The following is a 23,895-nucleotide window of genomic DNA, read 5'->3' on the forward strand; positions in this document are numbered from 1 at the left end:
CCTTGACCAAGGAGTTTGAATAAATTAAGAAATGAGTTTCTTAAGTCATTCATAATTCATTATAATAATGGTAACAAGTTAGAGTTTGACAATCAAATCCACTACTAGAAAATTAGTTATTACAGACGAATATTTCTGACAGATTTTATCACATGGAAATTCAGACGAAATTTTAAAGAATTTTTTGTCAAAAAACAAAAAAATAAATTAGCACAAATTACAGATAGAAAACAAAATCCGTCGATAATTTTGTCAGTAAAATTAATTTTTTCATAAAAAATTATTACAGATAAAAAATTCATCTGTAATTAAATAAATAAAACGCTGTGTTTTAGTAAATTATTACGGACAGAAAACATTGAGCTAACCCTAACTTACACCCTAATCTCTCGAGCTCCATTCACTCTCCACACAAGTCAAGAGCTTCTTTCTCTCTCCGTCCACGCTCTCTGACCGTCCACGAGCTTCTTTCACCGCTGCCGCCGCCGCTTGCATCGCACAATCTCATCACTGACCTCAGCAATGGCCATTCGCTGGTTATCCTCATCCACCGGTTCAGGAATAACTGCACTCATCCTTCAGGGAAGATCCCTGCCTCTGGTGTTTGCGGAGGTAGTCGTGTCGTCGTCGTTCTCACCGCTCTGGGCCCATCCGCCTCCTTCATGCACGGTGTCATCTCCCTCCAACTTTGCGATGGCACCGCTGGTTGTCGCCCAGCCAACCACAGCCTTTGTAAAACGAGTAAGGTGGCTTTGGTGGTGGGCGATTCAACCCCTCCGCTGTTACTCCGCCGCCCTGGATGGCAACTTCCTCCTGAGCTCGGCCCGAGCTGTTTCCTCCAAATGCACCAAATGTAGATCTAGGTATTCTTCTCCAAATTTTGATTGCAGTTTTAGAATTGAATTTTGGAATCCTGCTCGAACTGAAATTGCTCTTGATTATACTGGTTGAAATTCAAAATTGAAAGCTAATTCTTTTTCTTCAGCCAAATCTGTGGCTTCTTCTCCGTTTTCTGCATAAATAGACAAAGATGAATGCTGAATTATTGCTCGATCTGCCAGCTCTGTTGATTTTGTTTGTTGTTGAGGTTAAAATGTAAAATTGTAATATGATGAGTCTCATTCTTCTCCTTTGATGTGAACTTCTTCTGTAAGTTTTGGATTCCTTGCTGATTCTGAAGCTTTTGCTGTTGTAGACTCTAATTCTGCAATTTTATATTCTGAATCTGAATTCCAAAATTGGAGATATGTGATTATTGAATTTTCTGCTGCTAGCTTTGCTGAATTGTTGCTGAGTAGTGAAAATTCTGCATTTGATTTGGCTTGAATCTGGAAAATTGGAGGCTCTTGGAGTCATTGATGATCGTTGATTTGGCTGTGGTTACTGTTCTAAGGTCGTATAATGAGACTGCATTTTTGGTTAGTCAAAATTATCCTGTCACCATCTTCAATTAAGCTCTGTCATATAAGCTCTGGACTTGTTATTGTTTCTAGACTAGTATGATTTTCCCTTTAATTCATGAAACAGGTTTGGGAAGGATATAAATTTCAGTACCAAGATGAACTTGCCAAATTGGTGGTGTCTCTAGAATGTTTCTTTAGGTTCGATGTGCTGGCTCAGACTTCAAGAGATACCAAAGAGACCTTGCTCAAAGTCACAAGGATACTTAGTGTTGTTAGGAAGCTGCCCTTAGCTAGAACTGAAAGCGCAACCGGTTCGGCTTCTGACTTGGATTCTATGCCTTTGGAATCAGATGTGTGTGGCACTCTACCACTGCAGCTGAATGATGAAAAGGAGAGGGAACTTGATTCTACTGAGGAATCCGCCGAATTAGAGTGCCTTGCTAAGCCAATCTTGGAAGATATTGCCAGCCTTGTGCAGAAGGGTAGCCAAGTAAGTTTCTATATTCTTCTGCCATTTATCTTCAAGTGAACAATCAATTTAATTAGAAGCCACAATTGAATTTGATATCATGTCCCTCAAATTGAAGCTCATAAAGCTTTAAGTTTGCAAGTTCTGACAAATTAAACCTTTAACAATGACAAACATGAGTGGATGAATGGCAAGGCAAAATGATTATGTTTAGCTGAGCTTTTGAAGACGAGCAGTGAAATAATGTTCATAGCCACTGAACTTAAAAACTGATTTAACTAGAAGAAAGCTAAGGGACTTCTGTTTTGTAAGATTTGATAAATATATATGTTTCTTATACACATTTCTTTTATGATCCTTTTTAAATTGACAAGTTAAAATACAGGAAGGGACCAATATATATATATATATATATATGACTTGACTTCTGAGAAAGTTCTCTTATGAAGGGACCAATATATATGCAGGCAGAGGCAGAAATACATAAAGGGCATTAAGACTTGCAAAGCAAGCATGAAGGAAGTGGGAGACTGAGAAGCAGCATTGAGTTTTTTGGCAGTAGAATGGACTTTACAGTTAGTGATTCCATTGTATTCAATGAAAATAATTTGATTGCTGAAGATATCTCTAAACTAGAAGATGCGTTTAAGCAGCTATTGTCATTTTTCAGGTTTGTATATTTTTAGCTTTATATTGTTCATGTTGAGCCAAAGATTCATTGCTTGTGTTGTAATCACTTGAAAGATTTTTTTTTCAGTACCACCCCACTGCCACAGAAGGGCCCTACTTAATTGAATTGCTACTCATTTTTCATTATGTTACTCATCACTTGAGTTTATTTGTATATGATGGTAAACGAATTTGTTTAAGTCCAGAAATCTGTCTAGAAATTTGAAATGTTTTGATGGTGTCCTTCTTTCAGTTTTTTAACACTTCATTTTGTTCTAATGAGTCTTGTACTTTATAATCACAACGCTTTCATAGTTCCATGGTTCTTAATTGGTAGTTGCCTGATGGTTTCCTTGATTATATATATTTTATAAAAAAGTGAAAAATATCTTCTAAGCTCATCATATAATGAAATTATCATGGCAAAACAATGATAGTTCTTTGAGACATATATAGGCTTTATGCCTTTGCTGCTTTCAGTGTGGTTTGTTCATGAACATGTGAATCTTTTTTTAATTTTTTTCTGCTTCGTAATAAGAGTGTTCTTTTTATAGGTGAAAAATTCATTCATGTTGCCATAGAAAGTAAAGTTGAAATTGCCTTGGACATTGAACCTAAAGATTTGGTTATGTTGATAATTAAAAAGATTTTGTTACCTATTATTGTATTGAAAAGTTTGAACAAAATCCAAGACCTATTAATATGTGTGGATCATATCTGAAAGGGTAAACTATAGTAAATGCTATAGTTTGGTTTCAAGGAATGTTAAGTGTATTTTATCCCAGTTTTTTAAGCCTCACACAGTTAATGATTACTTGCAGGGTCCACCACTGGCTGGAAGGTATGACATGGGAGCTCTATGCATGCATGAGCATTCTGAAAAACTTGAAGGCCTTGTCAATGATGCTATAGATAAACGTGCTAAAATTGTTGCAAGAGGAAGTTTCGGGCCTATTGGTGGAGATGCAGTTGATCAGTATTACCCCCCAACTGTGATTGTTAATGTGAATCACTCCATGAGATTGATGCAAGAAGAGGTAGCAGAACTAGCTATTGTCTCTTCTCCATGACATTACGCTCTTTTTTCCCTCTCATTTTTATCATATTTGTTGTCTATAAATGCCTACTGATGGTCCATACTTCCATATCTATGTAAAATATTAACCAACAAAAAAATATGAAATGTTGCATCTTGACTAAAAGCATTGAAGATTTTAGATTTACATTATTGTGTTTCATGTCATTTACTTATTTGAGATTCTTATGTTTTAAGCTTGAGCAACTGCTTACTAAGTTCATCTTTGTACTTCAATTACATATAGACATTTGGACCAATCGTGCCAATAATGAAATTCAGCTCTGATGAAGAGGTTGTCAAGCTTGCAAATGACTCAAGATATGGGCTTGGCTGTGCTGTTTTCTCAGGCAATTAGAGCCATGCCAGAGAGATAGCTTCGCAGATACATTATGCCTTTGCTGCTGTTAATGATTTTGTAGCAACACATATGTATCAGGTAACTTTTCTGGAAATCTTCATCTTTGTGCAAAGGAAGCCTACTTCTCTTTGTAATGATATGATCTATGCATTGTTGATCACATATTCACATCCATCCAACTGCTAGAGAGAGCCTACCACAATATAATATAATATATATGATTTATGCAATTGAATAATAGCTTTCTGATTAGAAAGTTGGGTAGAAGTTTTAAAATGGTGAACTCTACCAATTAGGTGATGGAACCAGCCTCTGATTTATTCTTTACAACAGGAAAGACAAAAAAAACACAACTCTTTACTGTTTCTGATTTACTTTAATATCTACTTTGCTATATCACATCTTATTGCCAAGCAGAAATAAATATAAATATTACAAGAGTTGTTTCTTTATTCAGCTTTCTATATTATGCAGTTCTTTTTGGCAAAATCTGCTAGAATATATTCCTATCTCAATCTTGGTTACCTCTCTTAAATTTCTACCGAAGTAAAAATGCATTCTGATTTTTCAGTCCCTCCCATTTGGGGGTGTCAAACACAGTGGATTTGGACGATTTGGTGGTGCAGAAGGTTTGCGAGCATGCTGCCTTGTAAAAGCTGTTGTTGAAGATAGATGGTGGCCATACAAGATACCTAAGCCTATTCAGGTCAGCCTGGGAAACCTTTGATAATACATTTACATGTTATCACACTTTGCTACATAATGACATGCGCTTCTTCTTTGTCTTAGTATCCTGTAGCAGAAAATACCTTCGAATTTCAGGAGTCACTAGTTGAAGCATTATATGGTCTCAGCATATGGGATGGGACCGTTTGAAAGCATTGGTAAGTGTTTTAAAAGTACTTACTAAGCAGAATTCTACCAACAGCAGTAAGTTGAAATGACTAATCATACCTTGGCATCTAACACACCAAATTGTTTCAATTTTGAAGTTCCAACAGTTGACCAATACATTATCATGAAAAAATAGCTTATCAGACCCATTAAGGTTCAAACAAATGCTTAGAAATAATTAAACAACTTTTTCATGCATAGAATTGATTGATGAGAAAATCAAAGGATACAAAGCAGCCAAAGCTCACACGCAAAACACCATCTGCACCCAAACAATCTTTTCCAAGAAGTTGGAAAAGTTGGATCGGGCAATTGGAAAGGTCAAGAAGAAAAAGTTGAAACAGAAGAGATAGAATGAGGCTTATGAGAAGGTTAGAGTGTCAAGTAGTTCTAGTGCAGTTCTACTACCACCGCCACCGCCGCTACCCTCAATGTCTTCGGATGAGGACTATGATGATGATGAGGATGAAGATGACACTGAAGACTATAGCTGATAGTTTTAGTATGGTTGAACAATATACAAGGAATTATAGTTGATGATCAATACACTTTGTTTATGTTTTGAATTATATTGACTTGCTTGTTTATAGTACCTTTCTTTTAGTTTGATAATACGATGAATTTGTCTATTTTTTGAAATATTATAAATATTCGAATACAAATTAGATAAAAATTTATATTAAATTTATATTTATTTTGTATGAAAACAAGTTTATTTGTAATTGGAAAAATAAAAAAAATTCTATTTTACTTTACTGACGGATTTTCTATCTGTAATCAGAGTGTGAGATGATTTCCCAAGGTTTAAATTACAGACAGAAAAAATCTATCGGAAAATTCGTCTGTAATTACCAACAGAAAATCTGTCGGAAAATTTGTCTGTAATTACCGACGAAAAATTCGTCGAAAAATTTGTCTGTAATTACCGACGGAAAATCCGTCGAAAAGTTCGTCGTCTTTGAGAAATGGATAGAGAATTTACAGAGGAAAAATCCGTCGGTAACTGGTAAAAATTCGTCGGTAATTTTTTGACAGAAAAAATTCGTCGGTAAATAATTTTCGACGAAAATTTTACAGAGGGACAAAATCCGTCGCTAATTTCATCGGTAATCAAAATTTCGTCTGTAATAAAAACTAAATCTGTCTGTAAATTTGTCTGCATTAATCCATTTTCTAGTTGTGACCGTACTCTAAAAATTAGTCAAGAGTTGAAAAGATGGAAAGAGTTATATTTTTGGTTCATCTTGGGTTCTTAATAAAAATACTATTACTTCATACTATCGGGTCGTCAAGGAGTGTTGCTAGACGCCAACCTTGATTAGTAAATTTAGTTGACTAGTTTACTACCCGGTTAATATTGAACTTATTGGGTCACACACTAACGAGTATTCTAATTCTTGGTAAATAATTATTTAATTATTATTTTGATTTGATCAAATAAATAATTATATTAATTTAAATAGAATAGTATTATATTCTTTGCTAGCACCATGAATATAATAATATGATAATTGAAAATATTAAATAATTAATTATTTATTCTATGATGAGTTTTAAATATGGATAAGATCCTAATTGATTCTATTTTAAATTAAGTTGTAATTTGATTCATAAGATTTAATCCTAAAATCAGTTACTAATCTCATACTATATATAGATGTATGTGGTAAAAGAAAAAAACCTAACTTTTTCTTCTACCTCTACATACACAAATATTCTAATTTTTAGTGAAAAATTGCGGTGCAAGGAATTATAAGAAATTTTTCTGTTAAATTCATTGGTCAAGAAATTGACAACAAGGATTAATTTCGGTGTGGATACACATAGTACCTTTGTACTATTGAAGGAGAAAATTTTTTATTCATTAGAGTACTTAGGTATTGGTATTTAACCCATCTTATTTCAATAAAATTTTAAGTACAAAATAGATCAATAAAATTATTTTATTACTTTTACTGCGTGTTATAAACACTTATAATCCTACACAAATAGTCTTCCAGCTCATGGCATAGATACATCAACACATTTTATGACTTTATACAGCTTCGAATTTCATTATTTGATATTTTAGAATGTATTTGGTTTATATTTATTTTTTATTTTTATTTTTAAAATTTTATAAAAAATAAAAAATAAAATTTTATTATTTTTATTTTTTTAACAAAATTTAAAAATTAAAAAGTAAAAAATAAAAATATAGACCAAACCAACACACCATTAGTTTTTTTATTTCTACACCTATTTTGAAATTTGCTATAATTGGCTGGTGCTAATGCATCCATCTTTCGGCAGTTAAACTCCATTTCTTTGCTTGAGGAGGGCATTACCACACACATTCAATAAGTTTGGTTAAGATTAGGGTTGGAAGTGAGTCAAGCCAACTCATGAATCAGTTTGAATTCGACTTATTAATAGCTCGATAAGTTGAATTCGTGAGCTAGTGAGTCGAGCTTGAACTTGAATTTGAGCTCATAAATTAAATGAGTCGAGTTTGAATTTGGATAAACTCAGCTCATTAGTTCATGAACTGACTCAATTATATATATAATATTAAAAGTACAGATTAAAAGCATATAGAATATGAGTATTAATAATTTAATATATATATATATATATATATATATATATATATAATAGTAGTATATAATTTTACATATATCTTAATGTTCTTAATTGTTTAGAATTTTATAGTTTTTTTTATATAATTTTTTGATGTAGGACATAAATAAAAAATTTATAATTGATAGATAGACAATATATTAAATTTATTTTTTTAATATTTTTTAATATATATAAGTTATAATTTATTGATATAGAATTATAGATTATGTTCCTATTATTTGAGCCAACTCGTGAGCTTTCGTTGAGTCGAGCTTGAGCTTACGAAATAAGCTTGATTGTTAATGAGTCGAGCTGTGAGTCAAGCTTAATTTTCATGAGTCAAACTTGAGTTTGGTTTAACTCAACTCAGCTCGGCTCACTTTTAACTCTAGTTAAGACACATGTTAAATATATTAATTAATTTTATAATATGCAAATAAATAAAATATAAGTTTTTAATATATATTTATTGAAAAAATTTAAAATTTTTACTAATGAAAATCTTAACGTGTGTCTTAAAATATATATTAGTTGATCAACCCTGAATCAATTTTAATAAAGAGGACAATTATTTATTTATATGTAATAAGGTGATAGCTGCCTTTCATTGTTATGTAATAAAAAAGAGTCAAACTCGTTGATTGGAGCGAAAATTATCAATGCAAAAAGTAGGGGCGGAGCTTTTCATGGGAGATGGGCCATAGCTCCCAAATATTTTATATAAAAATGAATAATACTTCTTTAAGTATATTATTTAGTTAATTTGATTGTCTATTTTTTCAGTAAAGTTATTTATGTGTATTTAAAACTCACATAATCCATTCACTTAGTACATTTTATTTCAAATTTGATATAATAAACTTTGAATTTTGGTTTTTTTTACCTAATTGAAATTTTATAAATTGAAGAAAAAAACTAATATATTGAACTATAATAAATTTTGATAATTAATTTTTGACAATAATTTAATTTAATGTTATTTTAAATTTTATTAATTCTTTAACTTAATTTTTTAGATAGAAAATTAAGATATTCAATAAATATTAGTGTTATAATATTCAAAGTTTCAATCTTTTAAGTTTTAAGCTAAATTTCAAACAATTATAATTTCATGTATTATCTTTAAAAAATTAGATAATTTTTTTATCAATTTATTTTAATATTATTTTATATTTTTCTATTTTTTTAATTGAATTTTTTTATCAATAAAAAATTTAAATTATCAATTAGCATATATTATAATTTTTAATATTTATCATTGTAATGACAATTTTTTTTACATATTTAATATTTTATATATTCTAATTTTTTTACAAATATAATGATAAAAATCAAAGAATTATATCTTTTTTAAGAGAAAGGCTAATGTTCAAAAAAGAAAAATATATAATCTATAATATCAACATCTATTGAAATTTGAAAGTTCTACTACTCTAATAAATCATGAAAAAAGTGATTCAATGCAAGTATATAACCTTTAAAGGTTCAAATAATCATAACTAATTAATATATTTGATATTATTTGTTTGATCTTATTTTTTTAGAATGAAATTCTAGAAATAGTTAGTTTTAATTTTAGAAATATCACCCAAACAAAAAAAAAGATGAAATTAAAAGATGTTATGATAAATAACATCAATATAAAAAATATTTAAATAATTATTATTTATTTGGTATAAACTATTCAAAACAATTTCAATATGTTTGGTTTAATATTTTTTTTATAACTAAAATAAAAATATAACATATTATTTTTTATTTTTCAGATTGTATATTGGCCCTCAAAATTTCTGTTTAAGCTCCGTTACTGGGCCAGGGGTGGAGCTAGGTGGTGGGAAAGGGGGGTGATGGCCTCTCCTAATTTTAATTTTTTACATGTAAATCATATGTAAATTTCAGTTTAGCCATCTTAAAATTTTATTTTAGACTTAGTTTATTGTATAAATATTTTTGTCCCCCTCTAATATTTTATCTAGCTCCGCTTTGACTGGGGCCTAAAAGTAATTGTTATAATTGCCATATGCTTATTGACTATTTGTCAAATAAATAATTGATATTAGTATTTTATTTTACTGTCGAAAGAAAGAATTATTATGTGAATCATCCGAAGAAAAAGCACCCCCAATAACAAGGTATAGTATAGAGCACGATACAAGAGTCAGGTTCAGTCAATAACGACTTAATATATTTAAAACGATGGATTTTATGAGAAGCACCACCAAGGCACCAAGTATTAAATCAAAGTTGAAACTGCTTATAATTGAATCTAAAAATTGTGGGCAGGTGTATTAGTTTATTGGTATTTACTCGTTATAGTAGGAGTTAGTTATTAGTTAGAGACATGGGCAGTGTATTAAGTTTGTTATTCTATTATTTAATTAGTAGTTGAGATTGATTGTAACAGGGTAATATAAGGTGCTACTTAACTCAATTGTAGATTTTTTCCAATTCATTTGCAATGTACATTGTACAATAAGAATTAAGAAATTTACATTTACTCTCTCCTCTCCACTGTTCTCACTCTCTTCCATCATCATAGCTAAAACTTGAACAAGCTCAGAACATAGATTTTGTACGTGGTGCGGTGAGCATAGAGAGCATTAAACTTAGAAAATCAATTCAAAGCAACTGTCATTCAGTTCCATGAATTTCCACTGCCTTGTTTCACTTCACAATTCTTCCTCTCTCACATATCCTTCATCAAATCTCGATCTTCTCTAAATCTCAATCTTCTCCTTTTATATTCCTCTTCCTTAAAATTCATACCACAGTGTTTGATGAGAAGTTAATTTGTGAAATTAATATTAGTGAATAATACAACTGTTCCAATTAATGAATTCTAAGTAAGAAGTTTTGAATCCCTTATTATTCTGGATTCATTGATCTCTCAGCAATGACAGAAATGATGAACAAATTTTTGGATGGTCCAACCATCAGAGCAACATAGATCAGATGGACGTGCACACATTAGCAAACCTTCTGAATCAATTGATGAATCTCCAATCTCAATTGGCGAAGAACAACATGAGCCCTATGCAAAATCCATGAAGCCCCTATTTCATTTATCCTGGAGAAAATTCAGGTACACCTATCACATCAGAGATCTTTACACCTGATAACTACAACAGTTGGAGTTATATCATGTTATTTGCCCTAAAATAGAAAAATAAACATAAATTCATTGATGGAACTATATGAAAATTTGAGAAAAATGAAGTTGAATTTGAAGCATTAGAAAGATGTAATGATTTCATTGTTTCTTGGATCAACATTTCTCAGTCCTGGAATTGATGAGTGTAATGTGAAATAACGTTGTTGTTGTTTTATGGGAGGATTTAAAATACAGATATTATCAGGGGGCATTTTAGAATTGTAAAATTAACACTCTACCACACAGAGTCTTATACTTAAGTCATAAAATTAATAAGACAAGGTATTATAACCTCTAAAAAATAAAATTATATAATATAATATAAGTGAAGAATTATTTTTATCTATGAGCCTTTGAAAAAAAGTTTAAAACAAAAGTCGTAATGCTCACATGGACGATAAACGTAAACTGGGTAGGATAAGAATAAAATGGCAAAAATATATTTAACAAAGCTTCCAACTCGGCTCGCGAAGATAAACCGGCCAAAGCATATAAGTATATATATACATATATATGAGAAAATCCTAAAATGACCCAAAGCATAAAAAAAATGACAACTTGTTTTTCCGAGTCAACCTCTAAAAGGGACAAACATAAAATACAAGGTAAAGAATCCATATACGTATATAAACATAAGCGAAAATACCCCCCTGAGCCCCCAAGAGTTCTTCGCTTTATTAGAGTCTCCAGAATACAGAGTGGTACTTCTCAACCTGCATCTGAAAAACAACAATATTGTATGGGATGAGAACCAGGAGTTCTCAGTATGGTTAAGGTGCCCACATATATAATAAATAAGGTCACAGGAAAGTCAGAGGAAATCCTAGAACGCCGACACATCGGTTATAATTCTTAAGGAACTAAAACAGAAACCATAAGCACGGGTAGATATCTAAGGTCCTTAAGGTTCTAACTCAATCCTAACTTAATCTCTCAAATTACAATCCACTCACTATCTCATTCAACTCTAACCCTTACTATTGACCCAACCAGTCACGGCCTATGGTCCAAATCAAACCAGCTCGGCCTCTGGCCCAAATAAACTCAACCCGGCCTCTCGCCCATTACAAAAAAAATTAACATTATCACCCGTCCACCACCAAGGTACTCAAAACAGAAAGACAATCACAAACACAAGCGAATACAAGGCAAGCACATTTAAAGAATAGTTACAGCAAGTATCACAGTTATCAGTTAAACAGAATTTATCAGATAGGCAAACCAAACCAATTATGCACACCCAAACAAAGTAAACAAATGCAATATGATGCATGCTTGTCCTAACGGCCGTGAGCTCACGTGTCGTTTAAACTGTCATAACCCGACACATTCGGTAGCTAACTCAGACTTTGGTCTCTAGGTTGCGTATCTCCAGAAGGATCATAAACAAAGGAAAGTGTCTTTCTACATCGAAGGAGTGTGTCTTTCCACCTTCTCCTGGAGGATATAAGAAGGAGAGTGCCTTTCCACATCGAAGGAGCATGTCTTTCTACCTTGCAACCAGAGAAGAATGTAGGGGAAACAATACGAAGGAGAGTGCCTTTCCACTTTTCCCACACCCTCATCACGACAAGAGATGAATCTTCCGTCCTCAACTTGCCATCCGAATACATTTTTCAAGTTAACGAGCAAATGGGATCGCACCCAAATCTTGCCCTCTTGACCATTCCGGCCACACACACATCTCGACCGTTTCGGCCACACAGAGTCATCCCATATCTCATCATTTTCATCTCAATTCAGTTACTCTATAACATCCTTCACTTCCAAGTTGCATTACCTTCCTAGCTCAAATCCTCTTATTACTTTCTTCAAAATTCATATTCAAAACATAACTCATTCGTTTCTAAATAAATCAAACTCCAAAACGTAACCCATTTCTTAATAACTGCAAAAATCAACTTATAAAATCCTTAAAAATCTAACTCTTTCTAAATAACCATTTTAAACGAAGTCTCTAACTTTATAAAAATTTGAGCAGCATCTCCTCTAAAATTCAGACTATGCCACCCTTATGGGTCCCATCAAAACCACATTTTCCAACCCGTTCCTAACTAGCTTCAAATATCAAAACCTTTCCAAAATCAAACCGAATTCCAGTTTTGAATCTTTTCTAAAATCAAACATTTCCAAAATTAAACTAAATTTCAACATTAAACCTTTTCAAATAATTCAAGAAAAATCAATCAAATAAATAATCACAGCCATAACCTACACTAAAACACACTATTTTACAACCATACAGCCCCACATTCTTCATATCCAATCATATCTCAATTTGACTAGTTTTATTCATAACACTTTACAATCATACTTATTACAATTATCATCATTCAACGTTATTACGTATCACTATCAACGTCGTCATCAAGGAACTAGTCTCACTAAAGTAACCACATTCATATCACAAATATTCAATCTATCATACCTCATCAATTCACCATTCTTTATCAACTATACTAACATTCAAGCTTCAAAATTCATAATTCAACTTATCCTAGGTCGTTTAGCCTAAGTATTCACAAAACATTATATATTAAATTCAAGAAACCAAAATCATACCTTGGCCAATTTCCACATTTTTACCGAGACAACTCACCAAGGTCACACACACAGCCCCCACAAGTCCATATTCAATAAAGTTTTAGCACCAATCTTTCATCAAGCCTCCAATGTACTCAATCAACTTCAACATATACATATACAAGCCTAATTCACATGTATCACACCCAAATTTCAATACCCAAACTCATATAAACTAGAATTTATAGAATTTGGGAATCCTCACCTTATATATATCTTGATTGAGCAAAGGCCCACAAATTTCTCAAGCTAATTTGAGCCTAAACATCAAGACATCAAAATTTCAATAACTAAAGCCCCAATATTCGAATTTCCAAGAGAAGGTGAGGCTGAGATGAGAGATGAAGCTTACATATGAAATTGATCTGATAGAATCGTAGAGCTTGATGCGTGGCCACAAACGGTGCGGCAATCGGAGCTCCTGATCAAAAGTTATGGAGGTTTGATTTTGTAGGTGAGGGTTTGGTGTTGTTTCTTGTTCTTCCTCTTTCCAAACATGTTTCCAGCGTGTTTTTAGAATGAAGGGGGAGCAAGGGAAGCTGAGCTTGATTAAATGGCTGGGTTGGATTGGGCCCGGTTCATCCGGTTCGGCTCGTTTGGCCCAATGTTAGACCAAATACTTTAAAATTAGTGTCAAAATTCTCGTTTTAATTTTCTCTATCAAATTAAACTATCAAATCCCATTTTCTAATCACTTTGATTAATAATTAATTTATTAACTAATTACTTACTAATTACTCAGGCTTTACATTCTACCCCCAACAGAAATTTTCATCCTCGAAAATTCCGGTTAGTAACAAAAGCGGTGGGAAACATTCTCCTTGGCCTCAATTCCTAGTTTGAATCCCAACTCAACACGACGTCTGATATTATCAGTCCTAAACTTTCAACTCATATGCGAAGTTCCAGCTCCAAGCAAAATAAATCCAACTTACGTGTTTGGTCTCACACTTACCTCAATCTTGTTGCGGCCATCCTGCACCTGTGGCTCTCCCACGCGGACCATCCCTAGACATGTGTCCCGGTACTCCATATCGGAAATACATTCTCAATCCGGCCCTATGCGGCTCGTCTAGAGTAGTCTCTTCATAGCCTTCCTGCTGCATCGCCCATTTCATGGAGCAATCTTCTGCGAACTTGCTCTTCTTAGCCAATTCAGTGAAATTTGTTAGCCTTTGCGGATACACATAGTTAAAGATATCTCTCCTAAGTCCTTTCTCATACTAAGCACACCTCCACTCCTCATAGTCGGCTGGATTTCCTTGACAAGCCTTTGAGAAACGGCACAGGTTATCGAATTCTCAGGTATAGTCAGCAACGGACATATCCTTTTGCTTCAGCTGCGTTAACTCCAACTCCTTTGCAGTGCGAAGTGCATGCAAAAAATATTTTCCGTAAAACTCCATCTTGAATCTTTTCCAAGGGACATCTGTTAACTCCACCTGCAAGGTATGACATAACTATTTCCACTAACTGTACTTCAGGAATATGCTGAGTGTAAAAAAACCTATCCACGTCTCGAAACCACTGATCAGTTTCCAACACATTAGCATTTTTATTAAATTGAGGTGGACCACTCTTGAGGAAATCAGTAAGGGTCATAAACCTATAGTATTGACCTATATTGCCTGTACCAGTACCCGAGCTTCCATCTCGACATCCTTGAATTGGTTCGGTCTTAAGATTTTCCTTCTGGGTACCTCGCTCAGATCCGCGAGGCGACATTTGGTCCCTGTTCACACCAAATAATTGATATTAAGGTGATCAGTCTCAATATCTCAAGTTTAGTGCTTTAGAGTCTCAAATGCATGCTCACGAATATTCATGCCACTTATATCAATTAGATATCCTAATTAGCATGTACATACATCCAGAGTATACTCAGAAGCATAGTCAGTCCATTCCTCAGGCACTACGGAAACGAACTGCTCTAATACCATAATGTAACAACCTACCACACGAAGTCTTATGCTTAAGTCATATAACTAAGGAGGCAAAGTATTACGACCTCTAAAAAGTAAAATTATATAATATAATATAAGTGAAGAATTATTTTTATCTAGGAGTCTTTGAAGAAAAGTTTAAAACAAAAGTCATAATGCTCACGTGGACGATAAATGTAAATTGGGTAGGATAAAAGTAAAACAGCAAAGATATATTTAACAAAGCTCCCAACGCGGCTCGCGAAGATAAACCGGCCAGAGCATATAAGTATATATACATATATATGAGAAAATCCCAAAATAACCCAAAGCATAAAAAAATAAAAATGTGTTTCTCCGAGTCAACCTCTAAGAGGGACAAACATAAAATACAAGGTGGAGAATTCATATACGTATATAAACATAAGCAAAAATACCCCCCTAAGCACCCAAGAGTTCTTCGCTTTATTAGAGTCTCCAGAATATAGAGTGGTACTTCTCAACCTGCATCTGAAAAATAACAATATTATATGGGATTAGAATCGGGGTTCTCAGTATGGTTAAGGTGCCCATATATATAATAAATAAGATCCCAGGAAAGCCAGAGGCAATCCTAGAACGCCGACACATCGGTTATAATTCTTAAGGAACTAAAACAGAAACCATAAGCAGGGATAGATATCTAAAGTCCTTAAGGTTCTAACTCAATCCTAACTTAATCTCTCAAATTACAATCCACTCACTGTCTCATTCAACTCTAACCCTTACCACTAACCCAACCAGCCATGACCTATGGCCCAAATCAAACTAGCTCGGCCTTTGGCCAAAATAAACTCAACCCGTCCTCTGGCCCATTAAAATAAAATCAACATTATCACCCGTCCACCACTAAGGTACTCAAAACAGAAAGATAATCATAAACACAAGCAAATACAAGGCAATCACATTTAAACAACAGTTACATCAAGTATCACAGTTATCCGTTAAACAGAATTTATCAGATAGGCAAACCAAAATAATTATGTACATCCAAACAAAGTAAACAAATGCAACATGTTGCATGTCTGTCCTACTGGCCGTGAACTCACGTGTCGGTTAAACTGCCAAAACTCGACACATCCAGTAGCTAACTCAGACATTGGTCTCTAGCTTGCGCATCTCCAGGAGGATCATAAACGAAGGAGAGTGCCTTTCCACATCAAAGGAGTGTGTCTTTCCACCTTCTCCTGGAGGATATAAGAAGGAGAGTGCCTTTCCACATCGAATGAGAATGTATTTCTACCTTGCGACCAGAGAAGAATGTGGGGAAAATAATACGAAGGAGAGTGCCTTTCCACTTTCCCCATACCCTCATCATGATAAGAGAGGAATCTTTCGTCCTCAACTTGCCATCCGAATACATTTTTCAAGTTAACAAGCAAGTGGGATCGCACCCAAATCTTGCCCTCTCGACCATTCTATCCACACACACATCTCGATCGTTCTAGCCACACAGAGTCATCCCAAATCTCATTATTTTCATCTTAATTTAGTTGCTCTATCCAAGTAATATCTTACGTGAGTAAGGGTCGATCCCACGGAGATTGTCGGCTTGAAGCAAGCTATGGTCATCTTGTAAATCTTAGTCAGGCATATTCAATTGGTTATGGGGTTTTGATAATTAAAAGACAGATAAAACATAAAATAGAATAGAGATACTTATGTAATTCATTGGTAGAAATTTCAGATAAGCATATGGAGATGCTTTGTTCCTTTTGAATCCCTGCTTTCTTACTGCTTTCATCCAGTCATGCGTACTTCTTTCCATGGCAAGCTGTATGTTAGGGGATCACCGTTGTCAATGGCTACTTGTGCGTTATTTCTAACCACAAACTAACCAGCAAGTGCACCGGGTCGTACCAAGTAATACCTTACGTGAGTAAGGGTCGATCCCACGAGGATTGATGGATTAAGCAACAGTTATTGAGTGATAGGCTTAGTTAGACAAGCAGAAAAGGGTTTTGAGATATTCAAAAGGTTTAAGTTCGAACTCAGAATATCAAAAGGATAGACAAATAAATAAGTTGGGAATAAAATATGGAGAAGATAGTTAAGGCTTCAGAGTTATCTATTTTTCCGGATTAACTTTTTTTACTAACTAATTTAATTATGCAAGATTTAATTCATGGCAAACTATATGTGACTAGACCCTAATTCCTTAGACCTTCATAGTATCCTCTAAAATTCATTAACTGCCAATTCCTTGGTCAATTAATTCCAATTAGAAGGTGATGATCAAATTCTAGTTTATATGCCACAAGAATCCTAATTATCCAAAAATAAGGGGATTATATGTCACTTATTCCGTTAAATACAAACAATTAGAAATTCAGGATAATATGTTTTCAAGCTGTTGTTCAAGTAAAGAGCTTTTTCAAGTTTTACAAGAACTCAATTAGAACATGGGTCATACTTCCGTTCCACCTAAATTCATAAAATAAAGAACGAAAACAATTATTGAGATATAAATCAAAACATGGATTAAATTAGAAAGATCAAACGAATCAATCCATACAAATAGACAGAGCTCCTAACCTTAACAATGGAGGATTAGTTGCTCATGGTTCAGAGTAAAAAACTAGGATTGTAAATTGGAATGGAATAATGTTGTGTTGGAATAACCCTGTTGGCATTCCTTTTATAATTAATCCTAATTAATTTAAAATCTATCTAAAAATAAAATAATCTCTTTTCCTAAAAATAAGATTTGAATTTAAATTCGAATTAATTAACAAGTCTTCAGCTGATGGGTGGGGACCACTTTCTTTGTCCATTCTGCAGCTTCTAATATGTGTTTTCTGGGCTGGAAACTGGGTCAAAATAGCCCAGAAATTGCCCCCAGCATTTTTCTGCATTTTCTGCACGTGGCGCATGTCACGCGTACGCGTCAGTCACCCGTACTCGTCGCTGGTCTTCTTCGCAAGTCACGCGGACGCGTCGCTGTGCAATTCTTCAAATCACGCGTACGCGTCAGTCACGCGCACGCGTCGCCATGGAAAGCTCCAAATCACGCGTACGCATCGCTCCTCTCTGCCATCTCCTTTTATTCTTATACTGCAGAAACTCCATCAAATCTAGCCAAAATGCTACCTAAAAAAAACAGTATTGCACAATACTCAAAATAGCATCCATAGTGGCTAAAATATAATTAATTCTTGATTAAACTCAACAAATCAGATGCAAATTTGAACTGTTGCTTGTCCTCGAGCAACCAAAACTAACATAGGCTTAGGATGTGAATTTGCATGAGAATGAGAGTTCGATTAAGCTCATGTCTCTTTTTATAGTAGGGTTTATAACTGTAATCCTGGATAGGTTTGGCATCTCACTCTCCTTTGAATAAGGAGGATGTCATTGTCATTCGGAATTAGAATCCGGATAATTATATGAATTCTCTGATCTTTACATTTCAGTTTAATCTTTGAACACATCAAAATTGACTTTAATTTATTTTTTTTCTTTGGTGCTTTGCACCTTGAGCCTAGTCGTGACTTTAAATATTTTGTCTCAAGGATTACTTGACACAGAAACACCACAAGCACTTAACTGGGGGACTCTCTTTGAGTCCTGATTTTTCTTTTAGTTACTCCCAAACAGTGGTGCTCAAAGCCTTTGGCATACTCTGTTAAACGCACTTGGTCTCGACTCTAAGTGTTCTGTCTCAAGGATTACTTGACACAATCACACCACAAGCATATGACTAGGAAAACAACTCTTTGAGATTTTAATCATGTTTGACCTCCCTAGTCATTGATGTTCAAAGCCTTGGACCTTGCTTCTTATTTATTTATTTATTTATTTATTTTGCTGTTTCTTTTGCTTCAAGGATTAAATTTTTGTTTATTTCAGAGAAGTCATAATAATTCTCTAAATTCCTGTTCCTTATACATCAACATCCCTTGATTCAAATTTAAATATGCACTGTTCATATCATGCATTCATAATTACAATTAATACCACCACATTTAAGTAAATAAGACTACTCTTAAAATTAACTCAATTTCTCATGCACTACATCTATTCTTCTTTCTTTTTGATTTCAAGCTCAGTGGGCAATACATGAGACATCTTTCAGAATTAAAGCACTTAACACTCCACTTTACGTACGCGTGAGTAAATTTGTGCCTCTAGCACGCTTCCAACCCCAAGCCAGCACAACTCTCTACCCAAACACTCTTTTACGTCGATTTTGCAGGTCACGCGTATGCGTCAATAATGTGCACGCGTGGATGGCGATAAGTGCAAACGACGCGCACGCATGGGTTACGCGTACTCGCGGTCATGTTTGTGCGCCAAGCATGGGTCCAGCGCCACTCCCGCACAACTCTCTGTCAAATTTTTTTTCACGCACACATGAATGACGCGTTCGCGTCAGTGATGCTTGCGCGTCGTGGGCTCTCCTTTTTTTTTTTTTGAGGTGTTCGGTTCCTGGAATAACATAGCTGCATGATCAGAGAAACAGTAAAAACTCAATAAAAATAAAAAAAGAAAAACTACTACTAAGAAAAATAGCTAAGGATATGAATTTATCGGGTTGCCTCCCGATAAGCGCTTCTTTTACGTCACTAGCTTGACGGTCAGCTCTGCTAGTTCAGCAGATGAGTAGACCTCTGGCGATCAATCTCGCCTCCAAGATAGTGCTTCAACCTCTGGCCATTCACTGTAAATTTTCTTTCAGAATTCTCTTCTTGTATTTCCACATGATCATATGGTGAAGCTCTGGTAACCACAAACGGTCCTGACCATCGGGATTTTAGCTTCCTGGGAAAGAATTTGAGCCTTGAATCATATAGAAGCACTCTTTGTCCTAGCTCAAAGACTTTGATGGCAATCTTTTTGTCATGAAGTAGCTTGGTTCTCTCCTTATAGAGCTTGGCATTCTCATAGGCTGAATATCTGAATTCATCAAACTCATTCAACTGAAGCATTCGCTTGATTCCTGCAGCTTCTGAATCAAGATTCAGATACCTAATTGGCCAGTAAGCTTTATGCTCCAACTCAACTGGCAAGTGACAGGCTTTTCCATAGACCAACTGATAAGGGGACATACCAATGGGAGTCTTGTACACTGTCCGGTATGCCCAGAGAGCATCATCAAGCTTCCTAGACCAGTCCTTTCTTGAAACACTAACGGTCTTCTCTAGAATCCTCTTAAGTTCCCTGTTGGAAACTTCAACCTATCCACTTGTCTGAGGGTGATAGGGGGTTGCCACTTTATGACGGACTCCATATCTTTGCAGAAGAGAGTCCAACTGCCTGTTGCAGAAATGGCTTCCTCCATCACTAATGAGTGTCCTTGGGACACCAAACCGGCTAAAGATATATCTCTGAAGAAAGCTCATTACCACTTTGGCATCATTGGTGGGCAAAACCACAGCTTCCACCCACTTGGACACATAGTCAACTACCACTAGAATATAGTTGTTTGAATGTGAGGGTGGGAAAGGTCCCATGAAATCAATACCCCACACATTAAATAACTCAACCTCAAGGATCCCCTGCTGTGGCATTTCATGGTTGGCAGGGAGATTCGTGGCTTTTTCACATCTGTCACAGTGCTTTACAAATGCTCTTGAGTCCCTAAAGATAGTCGGCCAGTAAAACCCGTTCTGAAGGACCTTTGTAGCTGTTCTTTCACCACCAAAGTGGCCTCCATACTCAGAACCATGACAGTGCTAAAGAATATGCTATTTTTCTTCATCTGGGACACACCTCCGGATGATTCCATCTGAATACCTTTTAAAAGGTATGGTTCCTCCCAAATGTAGTACTTTGCATCAGTCAATAACTTCTTCACTTGTTGCCTACTGTACTCCCTTGGAATAAAATTCATGGCCTTATAATTTGCAATGTCTGCAAACCATGGAGCCTACTGAATGAGGAATAATTGTTCATCCAGAAATGTCTCAGTCACAGCTGTGGGTGGTTGTACTCCTGCTTTAGGCTCAATTCTGGAAAGATGGTCAGCTACTTGATTCTCTGACCCTTTCCTGTCTTTTATCTCAATATCAAACTCCTAAAGGAGCAACACCCATCTGATTAATCTTGGTTTAGAATCCTGTTTGGTTAGAAGGTACTTCAAAGCAGCATGATCAGTATAAATAATAACCTTAGAACCAAGTAAATAGGACCTAAACTTATCAACAGCGTACACAATAGCTAATAATTCCTTTTCTATAGTTGTGTAATTCTTTTAGGCATCATTTAACACACGACTGGCATAGTAAATGACATGTACAAGCTTACCATGCCTCTGTCCTAAAACAGCTCCTATAGCAAAGTCACTAGCATCACACATTAATTCAAATGGTAGATCCCAGTCAGGGAGAACTATAATGGGAGCAGAGGTAAGGTTTGCTTTCAGAGTTTCAAAAGCATGCAAACAATCAGAATCAAAGACAAAAGGAACATCAGCAACCAACAGGTTTCTTAGAGGTTTTGTAATTTTAGAAAAATCCTTTATAAATCTTCTATAAAATCCTGCATGACCCAAGAAACTCCTGACTGCCTTAACATTAGTTGGTGGTGGTAATTTTTCAATCACTTCCACCTTTGCTCTATCAACCTTAATTCCCTTACTTGAAATCCGGTGTCCAAGAACAATACCTTCTGTAACCATAAAATGACATTTTTCCCAATTTAAAATAAGATTTGATTCCTGACACCATTTTATGACAAGAGATAAATGCTTAAGGCAGGATTCAAAAGAGTTACCAAAAACAAAAAATTCATCCATAAATACCTCAATAAACCTTTCAGCCATATCAGAAAAAATTGAAAGCATACACCTCTGAAAAGTTGCTGGAGCATTGCAAAGTCCAAAAGGCATTATTCTGTAGGCAAATACTCCAAAGGGGCATGTGAATGCTGTCTTCTCTTGATCTTGAGGGTGCACTGCAATTTGATTATATCCAGAATATCCATCTAGAAAATAATAAAATGCATGACCAGCTAACCTCTCAAGCATCTGATCAATGAAAGGTAGGGGAAATGATCCTTCCTTGTAGCAGTGTTGAGCCTCCTATAGTCTATACACATCCTCCAACCTGTGACTGTTCTTGTGGGGATAAGCTCATTCTTCATTCTTGATCACTGTCATCCTTCCTTTCTTGGGAACTACCTGCACCAGGCTTACCCAAGGACTGTCAGAAATAGGGTAAATAATTCCTGCTTCCCATTGTTTCATTACCTCTTTTTGGACCACCTCTTTCATAGTTGGATTGAGTCTCCTTTGTGGTTGCATAACTGGTTTAGCATCATCTTCAAGGAGGATCTTGTGCATACACTTGGTTGGACTAATCCCCTTCAAGTCACTAATGGTCCACCCAAGAGCTGTTTTATGACTCTTGAGCACTGAAATAAGCGCCTCTTCCTCTTCAGGCTTCAGGGAAGAGCTAATAATCACTGGATATGAGTCATTCTCACCCAAGAACACATATTTCAGAGAAGGGGGTAAGGATTTGAGCTCAAGCTTGGGGGCTTCCTCCTCTGCTCTAGGCGTGTGAACCATAGTCTTCTGGGGTGGTGAATTATCAACTTCAACTAATTCATGCTTAGAGATAGGATCCAGAATGTCATCAAGTACCTCAGCTTTCAGTACCTCTTGAACAAGTGGTTCAATAACATCTATTTTCATACACTCTTCAGAATTATTAGGGTGCTTGAGAGCTTCAAAGACATGAAGGACCACCTGTTCTTCATTGACTCTCAGGGTTAACTCACCGTTTTGTACATCAATCAGAGCTCTACCTGTAGCTAAAAAGGGTCTACCAAGTATAATAGAGGATTTTACCTCCTCTTCCATGTCTAATATACAAAATCAACAGGAAAGATGAATGGTCCTACTTTAACAAGTAAATCCTCAACAACACCCACAGGTAATTTAATAGAAAGATCAGCAAGTTGAAGAGAAATACGAGTGGGTTTTACCTCCTCAATTTGAAGATTTTTCATTACTAAAAGTGGCATTAGATTGATGCTAGCTCCAAGGTCACATAAAGCTCTCTGAATGGTGACATCTCCAATGGTGCAAGGAATGACAAAGCTCCTAGGGTCGGGCATCTTCTCAGAAAGGTTGTGTTGAATAATTGAACTACATTCCTTGGTTAACACCACTGTTTCTTGTTCCTTCCAATTCCTCTTGTGGGTCAACAGTTCTTTCATAAATTTAGCATAAAGAGGAATTTGCACAAGAGCCTCTGCAAAGGGAATATTGATCTGTAGCTTCTTGAAGACATCTAAAAATTTAGAGAACTGCTTTTCTTTGGAAGCCTTCTGAAGTCTCTGAGGATATGACATTTTTGGCTTGTATTCAGGAGCCTTTGGCAATGTAGTATACGTGTCTAGAGAGTCAGGGAATGAGTTGTCTGCACGCTTTGGAGGGGCGTGCTCCACTTCTTCCTTTTTCTCCCCTGGAGCTTTCCTTTCAACTAGCTCTTCATTGGCCCTTATCTCAGAGCCAGTTGTTTTACCACTTCTCAATTGAATAACCTTGCAGTTTTCTGTTGGGTTCACCACTGTATCACCTGGAAATGTACTCGCAGACCTTTCCGGTATTTGCTTGCTCAGCTGGCCCATTTGCACTTCCAATTTTCTAATGGAGGCTTTGGTTTCCTGCATAAAACTCCTCATCATCTCCCAATTAGAATCTTCCTTGGATTTAGAGTTAGCCTGTTGAGGCTGAGATTGGCGGTTATTGTAATTGTTCTGTTGGAATCCGCCATGAGAA

General features: G+C 35.2%; 2 protein-coding genes across 9 annotated transcripts; both read left to right on the forward strand.

The window, feature by feature from the left end:
- Positions 1–344: 344 nt before the first annotated feature.
- Positions 345–5,555, forward strand: LOC112715730 (uncharacterized). 8 transcript variants are annotated; one of them, XM_072205016.1, is made up of 9 exons: positions 345–863; positions 1,275–1,418; positions 1,528–1,893; positions 2,340–2,542; positions 3,363–3,578; positions 3,864–4,055; positions 4,549–4,683; positions 4,767–4,861; positions 5,073–5,555. In XM_072205016.1, the coding sequence occupies exons 2-4, from the start codon at positions 1,359–1,361 to the stop codon at positions 2,367–2,369; spliced, it is 456 nt and encodes a 151-aa protein (XP_072061117.1). In that variant the 5' UTR covers positions 345–863; positions 1,275–1,358; the 3' UTR covers positions 2,370–2,542; positions 3,363–3,578; positions 3,864–4,055; positions 4,549–4,683; positions 4,767–4,861; positions 5,073–5,555. The 8 variants fall into 8 exon arrangements, with proteins under 8 accessions (XP_072061117.1, XP_072061115.1, XP_072061113.1 ...); XM_072205012.1 differs by having other exon boundaries at positions 384–863; positions 2,322–2,542; XM_072205015.1 differs by having other exon boundaries at positions 384–863; positions 2,322–2,542; positions 4,578–4,683.
- LOC140175675 (aldehyde dehydrogenase 22A1-like) lies at positions 2,436–4,853 on the forward strand. Its single transcript, XM_072204208.1, has 7 exons — positions 2,436–2,542; positions 2,998–3,025; positions 3,363–3,578; positions 3,864–3,966; positions 4,039–4,055; positions 4,549–4,683; positions 4,767–4,853. Exons 1-7 carry the CDS (start codon positions 2,436–2,438, stop codon positions 4,851–4,853), a joined length of 693 nt encoding a protein of 230 aa, XP_072060309.1.
- Positions 5,556–23,895: the final 18,340 nt, after the last annotated feature.

Source organism: Arachis hypogaea, chromosome 10 (assembly GCF_003086295.3).
Source record: "Arachis hypogaea cultivar Tifrunner chromosome 10, arahy.Tifrunner.gnm2.J5K5, whole genome shotgun sequence".
Classification (NCBI taxonomy): domain Eukaryota; kingdom Viridiplantae; phylum Streptophyta; class Magnoliopsida; order Fabales; family Fabaceae; genus Arachis; species Arachis hypogaea.